The sequence below is a fragment of the Brachypodium distachyon genome, chromosome 3 (assembly GCF_000005505.3).
Source record: "Brachypodium distachyon strain Bd21 chromosome 3, Brachypodium_distachyon_v3.0, whole genome shotgun sequence".
NCBI lineage: Eukaryota > Viridiplantae > Streptophyta > Magnoliopsida > Poales > Poaceae > Brachypodium > Brachypodium distachyon.
The window spans coordinates 25,400,900-25,413,127 of NC_016133.3; the positions used below are offsets into that span (position 1 = coordinate 25,400,900).

At 41.4% G+C, this 12,228-nt stretch overlaps 1 protein-coding gene across 1 annotated transcript; it reads left to right on the forward strand.

Annotated features, from left to right (window-relative positions):
- Positions 1–1,675: 1,675 nt before the first annotated feature.
- On the forward strand, positions 1,676–11,660 carry LOC100838014 (sucrose transport protein SUT3). Its single transcript, XM_003573842.4, has 11 exons — positions 1,676–1,834; positions 3,017–3,082; positions 3,336–3,434; positions 3,532–3,596; positions 3,676–3,760; positions 9,873–9,906; positions 9,995–10,094; positions 10,192–10,267; positions 10,360–10,914; positions 10,999–11,062; positions 11,147–11,660. The coding sequence occupies exons 1-11, from the start codon at positions 1,676–1,678 to the stop codon at positions 11,362–11,364; spliced, it is 1,521 nt and encodes a 506-aa protein (XP_003573890.1). The 3' UTR covers positions 11,365–11,660.
- Positions 11,661–12,228: the final 568 nt, after the last annotated feature.

The window sequence follows — 12,228 nt, forward strand, 5'->3', positions numbered from 1 at the left end:
AAAATAAGCCCCAATCGCAACTATGATCTGGCGATGCAACATGCCCCCGTTTTACCACCACATGACCCCCTATAGCAAGGAAAACCGATTCCGGTGGCAACAAATCCTATGTATTGCATCCAAAAACACGTCGGGGCGACAAAAAAGGGTGGCATGAGGCGGAAAAATTAGTAGTGTTGAGCCGGGCCGGTATGCGCCTGCCAACCCTTTGGCGCCCTCCGGACTGCGCGACTGTGGGCGTGACGATTACCACACAGGGCTACATGGATGCAGCAGGCTCGCCATTACCTTTTGATCGGTTAACTAAGTTTATTGTAAACTCCAAGCAGGTGTAATTACTACACTGACATATCCTCTCTTTGCACTCTTCTGCTACGATGGTCAATTAACTCCAAACTCCGTAGGGATGCTTTGGTTCAAGGTTCTAATAGTAAGGAGGGAAAACTTCATTTTGTTGAGAGGGGTGAGAAGTAAAAGAATCCACACTAAACAACTACTCTAGTTTTAGTTGGTTCCAAAAATAGTTTTTCTCCTATAACTCAACTTTACGTCCATTAGGGTTCTAGCTAAAGTTAGTCGTGCTTTGATACCAGCCTGTAACGGAACGAGATTACTGTACGCTAGATTATCCTAAGCTTAATTGTACAACTATCCACTTATCGATAATATACTTTCCTTTCTCTTATTATATTATACTACTCTCTCCGTCCCGAAAAAGATGTCTAAAATTTGTCTAAATTCTGATGTATCTAGACACTAAAACATGTCTAGGTAAATCTATATTTTGAGAAATTTGCGACATCCTCTTTAGGATGGAGGGAGTAACACATTTGGATGTTTGTTCATATTATTTGATAGCTCAAGTGAACTCAAAAATTTATAAAATTTGAGGGTAGTCTTAAGATGGGATTATCAACCTTTGTAAAAGTTCCAAAAAATTTGGAGATAGTTTGAAATTCTGGAAAACACTGGGATTCAAATCTGATTTAAATTAAAAGGGGTAGGAAACTAATTCCAATTGCGGTGAAGTTTTGCCGGTGTTCATCTTACGTATATGTAAGCTTGTACAAAAAGTGTCATGTCAAAAGGTCAAATTTGAAAGTTGGTTAGTTTACAGAGGTTTGAAATAGGGTTCACGGCCGGCGCGATAATTTTAAATCGGTGCAACAATTATTAATGATTGAGATAATGAGATGATGCATGCTTAAGCTTTATTGTCCATTAACTTAGGTATTATTTAACTTTTATTGTCCATAATAAACTTAGGTATTATTTATTATTCTTCATTTAATTATTGGGTCATTACACCGGGCCTCGTTGTAGGCAAATGGCCCAGCTATGTCACGGGCCTGCTGGTGGGTGACAATTAATGGATCAGAACACCCTAAATACCAAGCTATAAATAGGATAATATAATCCTTTACAATGACAAAAACATGTGCGGACCCTCGATCATCCCCTGTAACCTTTCAGCAGGTCAACCCTTTGTCCCCACACGCCAGCCAACGCAATCCCCCAGCATGCTCCCGCCTTTTAAGTTCCTCCGTTACCTCTCCCTCCATTACATGCATCCACAAGCTCGACCACCATTCCTCTTCTCTCCCCATTTCTTCAAATCCATCTTCTCTGTACGCCCCTCCTTCCCTTTGGGCTTGCTAGCTAGCTGCATTATTGGATGGGCGTGGAGATGGAGCTCTCCGAGAACGGGGGCGGCGGCAGGCCCCCACGTCCGCCAAAAATCAGCCTGATGGGGCTATTTCTCGCATGCATGGTTGCCGGCGGTGTACAATACGGCTGGGCGCTGCAGCTTTCCCTCCTCACCCCCTACGTGCAGGTGTGTAACCTACCCAACCTACCTACATATATACATATGCCTGCGCACAAGCTGCCTATATAAATATAGAAGAAATTGGTCACAGGACAATGTTATTTTGTGTCTTTTGCCAAAACACACCGGCGGATGTGGTCATTTGTCATAACACACTGCGTGTCTCAAAACGGAAAATTTGACTTTCACCACACAAAATTACCATCTTACTCTACTAACACGACATGACATTCATACACGCGAAAGTCTCTACTCATCCTTTGAATGAATTATATTGCTCTTTGGAGTACTGTGTACTCCATCAGAGAAAAGCGGAGTGTACAGCTTTAGAAAAAAAATACAAAAGAAGAAGTATGTAGCCAGTATATACGACGTACAATATACTAATTTTTAGCCGTACATGGTTGTGGGCATGCGTTTACTGTTGTTTCTTCGAGAGCGATCTTATTCATCTTCTTTTTATGGAACTGAGAGCTCTCATGCTGTTGTGAAAGGAACCACTGTATTTAGTTTCTATGGAATGTTCTTTTATACCAGGGGTTTCTATGAAATTAATATTTCTTAGTGTTTAGTTTTTCTTGTTATTTATAGTTTGTAGATGAAACTTTGTACTGCCATATTTCTCTTGGATATGTATTTTGTGACCACTGCCAGATTTTGGGCTCGGGGCCAACCAAGAACTCGGGCCCTAATATAAACGTTAAAATAATACTAAATATATGTATATCAACACCAATAAACACTTGTAGCACGTAAAAAATCTCTAAGCTTATTATCAATGTCATTCAGCTAATTATGAAAAATATTTAATTTGAACAATTCGTGGCAGGCGAAGGTTAGAGGCCACCAGAAATGATGGACCATAACAAACAAGTGAATTGGCAATCAAAAAGGAATCGTTTAACCATGTAATTCTGGGAAAAACATACTTGGTTCCCTCGACAGTTCCTTTCACTAAATTATGTTTTGTTAGGATTACCCCTAGCCTCTATGAGGAAGGCCTACATGAAAACTTTAACCTTGAGCGGTGTTTTAAGCATCCATAGACTTCTATTCACAGGTGTAACATCAGAATGCACCAAACGAAGGTATATCGAACCTACAAACTATTTGTCTGACTAGCGAAGGTTTGCATACTTGTATTAAATTCACTAACTCAATTTTGATATTTTATCTTACATGGAACAGACATTGGGGATCCCTCATGCTCTTACTTCAGTTATGTGGCTCTGTGGTCCTATCGCCGGGTTAATTGTAAGTTCCTACAAAGTGTTTCTATGCTCCGAAGAGATAAAGTTAGTGATCCTAGAGATGAACGAAATGGTGTGGTTTAACTTTGCCGTAAAAAAACCCATGTACTCACACCGTCCCATATTAAGTGATTCAAATTTGTTTAAATATAATCGTAACTATATACTAAAATACATGTAGATACATGTAATAGGAAGTCGGTTAATATCGGACTGAGGGAGTAATAAATAAACTAATGTATGATTCATGCATGCAGGTGCAACCATGTGTGGGTCTATCGAGCGACAAGTGCACTTCCCCGATGGGGAGGCGGAGACCCTTCATCCTCTCAGGATGCATCGTCATCTGCATATCTGTGAGTACCTCACCTCCTACCACCCATGCATATAACCATCGTGAAAGCTACTCGCTCACATGCACGTGGGCATCGCTCATGCGTGCGACCCACGTAGGTCACTATCGTAGGTTTTTCGTCAGACATCGGGTACGCTCTCGGCGACACAAAGGAAGACTGCAAGTAAGCGCTTTCTCAACTGGTAATTCAAATATCTATTGTGTGATGAACCCGACATGAAATCTATTAATTATTCTTGTAGTGTTTACACTGGGCCACGGTATCGTGCGGCCGCCGCGTTCATCCTGGGGTTCTGGTTGCTCGACTTCTCCAACAACACCGTCCAGGTGAGTGACCACATGAGTGTCCAAGAGCAGGCCCGCCCATAATTTTCTCCCATGGTTCTGGAAGTCTCAAACATACAGGGTTAACTCTTTTCCTCTCGGTAAAATATATGATGATCCACTAGCTAATTAAGTGAAAGTATACCATTATGTAGAGAGGCCTTATCAGTTTTTTGTTTAGTTACTTTCTCAAACCCAAGGAATATTTTGTGGGCCTCTTAAGCTTAGGCTCGTATCCAAAGCCTAGAAGTTTCTGACCCACCCCATAACTATTAAGGATAGTCATAGTGGGAGTATCAAAGGTGGTAATTAAAGTACCAACTAAGTAATTTGGATGATGTGGCATGTTATTGATGAGAAAGAGAGAGTTGGGGTAACTAGATATGTTACCATTACATCACATTTCACAAGATATAACGAGTCTATAAAACTAATAAATGAGGATTTTATGTTATCACAAATATGTTACTACCTATTATTGAAGTATTAACATAAACTAGTAACATAGCTTATGAGTTTAACTAATTGCCTGGTCCGATGCATCATTATCCTGTTCGGTTTGTTGCTGCAAACTAATTTTCGAAATTTGAGCCGTGAGGCTTTATATCTCTTTGTTTACTGTACCCGGCCTATCTACCAACTGACGGATCATTACAGATTCTTTCCCTTATAAAATAATACAAGTACGACTATATACTTTGTTGTTTGCAGCGACATCGACTGACGGATCATTACAGATTCTTTCCCTTATAAAATAATACAAGTACGACTATATACTTTGTTGTTTGTAGCGACATCGTGTATTGAATTTGGGAATTTTTCTTCTGCTGCATGCGAGCGACTTGACGTAGGAAACAACTATCTGTGTCGATCAATTTCTCACGTCTGAAAATAAAACACGGCGGCATGCTTTTTTCTCTTCTTTTAGCTCCAGCTGGGTCATCTTCATCTTCATGCATGCATGGATGCGAAGAGGCCAGCAAGAAATCAAAACTAGCGCTTCAGATGTACTCCCTCAGTTTCATGATTCTTGTCTCAAATTTGCTCAAATTTGCTCAAATATGAATGTATCTATTCCTAAAAAGTGTCTAGATACATGTAATATTTTGACAAGAATTATGAAACGGAGGAATAGTATTCTTGCCTAATCACTTTGCACTAATAAAAATCTTCATACTATCTCAAAGTGAAATGTGACCTGACATGCACTAAGCGGCTGTGCTGGAGCTTGTCGTTGAGTTCTCCCTACTGTTTTTTTCAAACTGAACCATATACTGCCATATACTCCTTTCCTCGTACCATATACTACCTTCTATAATCTACATACTATCTTCAACATGCTAACTTCTATAATCTACATACTACCTTCGACATGCTACCTTCTATAATCTGCATACTACCTTCGACATGCTACCTTCTACAATTTATATGCTACCTTCTACAATTTATATACTACCTTCGACATGCTACCTTCTACAATTTATATACTACCTTCGACATATACTACCTTCTACAATCTACATATACTACCTTCGACATATACTACCTTCTACAATCTACATAATACCTTCGACATATACTACCTTCTACAATCTACATATACTACCTTCGACATATACTACCTTCTACAATCTACGTAATACCTTCGACATATACTACCCTCTACGATCTACATCCAATATACAACCTTCTACCTATTGCACTCAGGATACAAGCTTCTCTACTGTACTTTCTAATACCACGACCTATAGTTTTCTTCTTAGACGACATCCTACATCCTATGTTCTTACATACTACTAAAATACCTGGAAATCATCGTTAGAAATTACAAATTACAATCTCATTTCCAGTGAGAACACAAAGATTTTATTAATAAACCGAGAGAGTCATACAGTCCTGGATTAAACGGGATTTTTCTTTACAAAACATAGATAGCGAATGCGTTCATCCATCTCTACAAATTATAATTACTAGTTCACCTACACAACACACTAAGAGAAGTTTTTTTTTTACCAGAAACTAAGAGAAGTTTAATTCGATGTAGATCGACATATGCGTCGGTCCTGTTGTAGTCACAGTTTGCTGCAAACTTGATAGCCTCGAGAGTGTCCCGATCTTTCGATGAGATACCTAATTATCGATTTGGTAGGAGGTGACGTTGACGATCCGACTACAACCTAGGAGGCAGCGCCTTAGCGATCGATACACCAACTCCAGAAGGTTATTGATCCCGCGGGGGCACGATCAACCTGACCACGAAGGTCTTTGTTCCTGCAAGCAATCGAAGAACAAGTAAGAACAAGATGGAAAGCAATCTGAAATTGCGAATAGGAGATACGAAGGTTCACGAATCTGAATACTCAATATAGTTGGAGTCTTGATGACGGTAAAACAGGTGGTCTAACCGACACACGCGATTACACGAAAGTAGCAAAGGCTAAACTTTATCTAATCAAAACCCAAGGCTCCTTAGGGGGGCTCATGGGGTATATAAAGGAGGAGGGAGAGATATTTTCGTCCACCTTGAATAAGGAGTCCAAAATCAACCTCTATCTCTAACTTTCCTAACAAACTACAACTCTTTAGGAAACAGAAAAACAGATCCGTCAGCTTGTTTTGTCCGCCACGGTCAGCACGAGTCGAATCTCTTGATGGGGCCAGATCCGTTGGAAAGGTCTTGTAATTACCTTTCCAACAAGTACTTGTTTGCTTGATTTGGACTCCGGATGCGGCCTGGGTGATTAAAACAAATTCGGGTCTCCTGACAGCTCGGACCCGAATCGGATTCAACTTTAATTCGTGATATCTTTCTCTAGCAAGCTCCGAGTTATGTGCCGTTTGATTTGTTGGAAAGTAGACTTGATAGGCTTCACTTTGAATCTCCCTTTGAAGGCTATCACACTTCATCTTCACTTTGGACTTGTAAAGTTCAATAAGATGCCTACATAATAAGATTACACAAGATAGTAGCTCCGCCTCTTTGCAAGTAACATATTGAAAACATTTTGTAATTGAATTCACCTGATTATAATTATTAGAGACACCAACAATTAGGATTCTAATGGTCGTATCCATGGTTAGCATGTCCATATCAAAACTCTTCAACGCCCTTTTCACGCTGCGTCAAGATCACCGTATGTTCTTCTGGCGGCCACTGATCCACGAGGAACCTCTGAGATTATTCTGCCATGATACTGAACCAGCTCATTTAATCTCTCGATCCTTCAGTCCAGCGTACATACAGATCTGTATGCATACACAAAAATCAAAACGATCTCAATGAAATTTTTCACGGGGTACGTGCTTGCACTAATGCTACTAGTATACTACTTACGGTGTACAAGAATCAAATGCACTGGTAATTAAAAAATCTTGAATGAGAACTTACCAATAGGTAGATTGATGCATTCTCTCCATCCAGTTGCGGAGTCTTCTGCTAATCGATCAAGCCATCCATCGGAGGGGAAGTAGTATTCTGCATGCAGCTACCACCTACCAGCTCAATCTAATCAATCAACTACCATCTGCTCCTATCGATTCTGCCGGCAGAATCTCTCGTCGGGGAGGATATTTATAGCCAGAACCATCAATCGCACGGAAAGCTTATCTTTCCTAAAAATCAGGAGTGATCTGGAGGATAATTAATTTTAAGAATGGATAATTATTAGTACAAGATGGGTTAGTGGGTTTGCATCCGAATCTGGCATGCTTAACCCGTTAAGGAGCTGGTAGAACGGTGGATTGGAGGGAGTAATTACTCCTGCTAGTACATAAAAGGCTTCCTATATATATGCCCAACCTCTCCAGTACCCGACAAGGGTTGTACGGTGGAAGATTTTTCAAAAATCTTGAAATTTGTACCACCTCACCATCACAATAGGATATGATGATCAAGTGGTGAGATTAAAAAAATATGACTGTATGTGGCCGAGGTAAAAATAACAAGAGCTAACAGCAATATATGTGCACTGACAAATTGAAATTTCTTGTTTTTTTGCCACCGATGCATACAGTCATATTTTTCCGATCATACCGTTGGATCATCTTATACTATTGTGATGGTGTTGTGGGAGAAATTTCAAGATTTTTGAAAACTTTTACGCCGTCCAATCCTTTTCGGGCACCGGGGAGGTTGGTTATACTGGGTAGGACGACTTTTTCGTGCTACCGGGTGTAGTTACTCCCACGTACGTTTCACACAAATTTGGAAGAATATAGCGCAATCGGGAGAATGTAAAATGTAGAATGTAGTATATGGGTAGTATGTAGTATGTAGAACATAAAATATATTTTATTTTTTAGGTAGAATATGCAGTTTTTAAACATACTATATTGTATATACAAATATGAAGACATTTCTAAAACATAGTAAATTCTGCGTGCCAACTTGCAATTTTTTCATGTAGTTCGCTTTGAAGTATCTTATAAATAGTACATGAATTTATTAAAAGTGATAAAGTAGAATATATTCTATCATATGGTAGAATATTCAACATAGGAGTAACTACACCCGGGAGTACCTTGGGTTTTCTATAGGTATTGCACAAGTGTTACATAGAACTTTTCATGTGCATTGTAAGCACAACTTGGGAAATCTTCCACTTCCCTAAGAAATTATGGAGGCCGGAGACATGGTTAAAAATGATAGTGTTCTTACTCGAGGTTGAAAAGACTACGACCGTAGGAGATAATATATGGTGCAATCTTAACATCGTTTGCAGTAAACTTCCATGGATGCCACTACGGCAGACACCCCATGGTTTTTTGAGTGTGCGACGCCCTTACAACAGCTCTCTATTGCTTGATGCATGCACAATAATTTATAATTTTAAGACATTTTAACTTTTGAACCATTTGCTTTAGCTAAGATCCGTCTTCATCGACGGCTTTGTTTCATCGAGATTTTCAAAACTAGATCTCATATGTTCTGACATATTATTTTTACTCGTGAAAGTTACCACCTAATAACTTTTGAAGTTATCATCGTGTTGGTATGAAGTTGTCACATGTTAGTATATTTGATTAGTTTAAGAGACTATTATCATGTATTGTGATATTTGTAAGAACAACTTATACATAGATGCTACGGCATGGACACGCTGCTTGCTAGAGTCCCTCGTTCATAAAAGGAATTACCCTCGTAATGTTCTCATATTTACGTACCACATGTGTTTGTCAAATGTCACCAACAATGATGATGGAATTGCCATATCGATTAGAATGCCACCACGGTAATGATGTACTCACCAAGTCATCGTACCGTAGCAATAGCTATCACCATGATGGTAATGTATCTTCAAAAAGGATATGCATGGTAAGTTTTTATGAAACACCGTGATATTATTTGTCATGATGTTTAAAAATATATAGTGGTTTCATAGTTATCATGCATTGTGGTTAGTATTATATTAGTTACCAACGGGTGTGGATGTACATACCTACGAGCCTGACAGGAAAATCATCATTGCCGTGGCATCTTCTTACTAAGTAGGGCGGTAATTCATGCTAGCTTTGTGGCCTGGTAACAAGGTCCGAAGAAAACTTAGTTGAAACATATACAAATGAGTTTTAAAGACTTTGTGCATATGAAGCGGACAATGAAAACGGATTATGAATTGTACAGACGTTTTAAATTACATAACATTTCCCTGTCGATTTTTGCTCTTGGCAAGTGCATGCACCTCTAGCCACCTCGAACCAAAGCAGCAGGATGCAAGTGCGCAGAGTCTATCGCACCTGGCAGAGAACGTTCATAGTGAAAAATATTTTTCGTTATCTCAGCACAAAAAGAAAAGATGGTATAGCTATATCTAAATTGCCTGATTTTTTAAGCAGAAGATTTAAATCGAAGTTGGTGAATCAGAACCGTTTGAATTAATATCTAGATCTCATTTTCTTATTTTTTTTTCATCATACGTTTCGAATCTTAAAGCACAAAGCATATCTAACGGCTGAGGAATCAAATTATCACTAAGTAAAAATCAGGCAACTTAGATATAACAAAACCGAAAGAAAAATATTGAATTCGGAGTGAAACCAGTATCTTTGGAGGTGGCGGTCTCTTCGTTTCAATCTGCAACGTGATATCTGTCTGATTTGTGCTTGTTTGGTTTAGGGTCCAGCTCGTGCGCTGATGGCCGATTTATCAGGTTTAGCAACTGCCAGCAGCTTCGTACTTGATTCGGCCCTGGAATTAATTAATTCTTGGTTTCTGAAACATTGCACTCGGGTCTGCAGGTAAACATGGCCCCAGTGCAGCCAACGCAATCTTTGTTTCATGGATGGCTCTCGGAAACATCCTGGGATACTCTTCTGGCTCCACCAACAAATGGCACACGTACGTGAGCTTCAAGAAACCTGCTTAAATATTGATGCCTGCTTAAATATTGATGCCTGCTTAAATATTGATGGTCGTTTGCGATTTTGACGCACAGATGGTTCCCTTTTCTCCAGACAAGAGCTTGCTGCGAAGCTTGCGCGAACCTCAAGGCCGCGTTCTTGGTCGCAGTGGTGAGCAAGCAACCAGCAAGCTGTGCTGCCCGCGAGTCTGAAGTCTGAACTGCAGCTAGCATAGCTGATGCACGTTGATATATTATTTTCAGTTATTCCTCGGCATTTCGACGATGGTGACGATGATCTTCGCCAAGGAGACGCCACTGGACCCGGAGGTGGCGAAGCAGAGCGAGGGGGAGCCGACGGGCCCGATGGCCGTTTTGAAGGGCATGAAGAACCTCCCCACTGGGATGCCATCGGTGCTCATCGTCACGGGCCTCACGTGGCTGTCGTGGTTCCCTTTCATCCTCTTCGACACGGACTGGATGGGCCGGGAGATCTACCACGGCAGGCCGGACGGGAACCCCGCCGAGGTCGCTGCTTTCCAGGAGGGCGTTCGGCAGGGCGCCTTTGGGTTACTGCTCAACTCCGTGCTCCTCGGCATCAGTTCCTTCATGATCGAGCCCCTGTGCAGGAAGCTTGGCGCCAGGAGCGTGTGGGTGGTGAGCCAAGTCCTCGTGTGCATCGCCATGGCACTAGTCGCCGTGCTCGGCTCATGGTCGCTCGGCGACTTCGGCGGGAACGTGCAGGACGCCGCAGCCACTGACAAGGGCCTCAAGGCATCGGCTCTCGCCCTCTTCGTCTTCCTCGGCTTTCCCTTCGCAGTAAGACCTCAATTTCAGCTCACCTCTATCGGTCTTGAATCACCGATGGCTCGATTAATTAAATTAAATGTTGCATAAATGCAGGTTCTGTGCAGTGTCCCGTTCGCGGTGACGGCGCAGCTGGCGGCAAGCAAAGGCGGTGGGCAAGGTGATCCAGCTGCAGAGACTTCAAAAATATGTGACCATCCAACTCTAATCTGACAGAGGGATTGATTCTGCTTTGTGGCTGCAGGGCTGTGCACGGGGGTCCTCAACATCGCCATCGTGCTGCCCCAGATGGTCATCGCCATCGGTGCCGGGCCGTGGGATGAGCTGTTTGGAAAAGGGAACATCCCGGCATTTGCACTCGCCTCTGTGTTCGCCTTCACCTCGGCAGTCGCCGGCATGGTCATGATTCCCAAGATGTCAAAGAGCAGTTTCCAGTCTGTCAGCATGGGCGGGGGCCACTGATCATCACAGCACAACATTTCGATATGATTGCAGTACTTCATATTTTCCCTGGGTCCTAATCGCTTGCTACGATATCACTTAATTGGTAGACCTATTTTTGCTTAGGGTGGGGAATGGAGTAGCTGACTGTTAAGTTAACATGTACTCCTTCGGTTCCAAACTAACTAACGTAGATTTGTGTAGACTTTCATATTAATTCACGTCAGTTAGTTCGGGACGGAGAGAGTATTAGTTAACAGTTGATCATTTATTACTGAGATTTCGACAGAGAACTCTTTTGTTATTTAGTGTTTACATTCTCGAGCCGAACCACGTTGGCAACGTCAGCGATCTAGTGAGGCGGCGGTTTGCTAGCATTTCTGCCTCCTCCCCGCCTTCCCAGCTCTGTTTTTGGTAATCCCCCGCAGCCGTTGATGTCTGTCCGGAGTGGCTTCATGTGAGAGGGTGGAGAATCAACGATGTCTTGGCTCCACGACCTCCACGACGCTAGCTCAAGGAAGTTGAGTAGGCATGTTCTTCTTCTTCGTGTGTTGCAATTTTCTTCTTCGTCTTGAGCACAATGTGAGTGGCAAAATCTCTGCTACTTATAAAAACACAACATGTTATTTTCGAAAACTACCCTACAAAATGTACACATACCAATCCCATCTCACAATTAACAAACAATTAGGCCCACTAAATCAGCTCTAACAACTACTTCCTCCGTTCCATAATTGTTGTCTTAAATTTGTCAAAAATTGATGTATCTATTTCTAAAAGATGTCTAGATACATGTAAGATTTTGACAAGAATTATGAAACGGAGGGAGTGACAATTGCTATGCTAATTGTGTAGCTTTGTATGTTCAGCAATTAATTTTCGTCC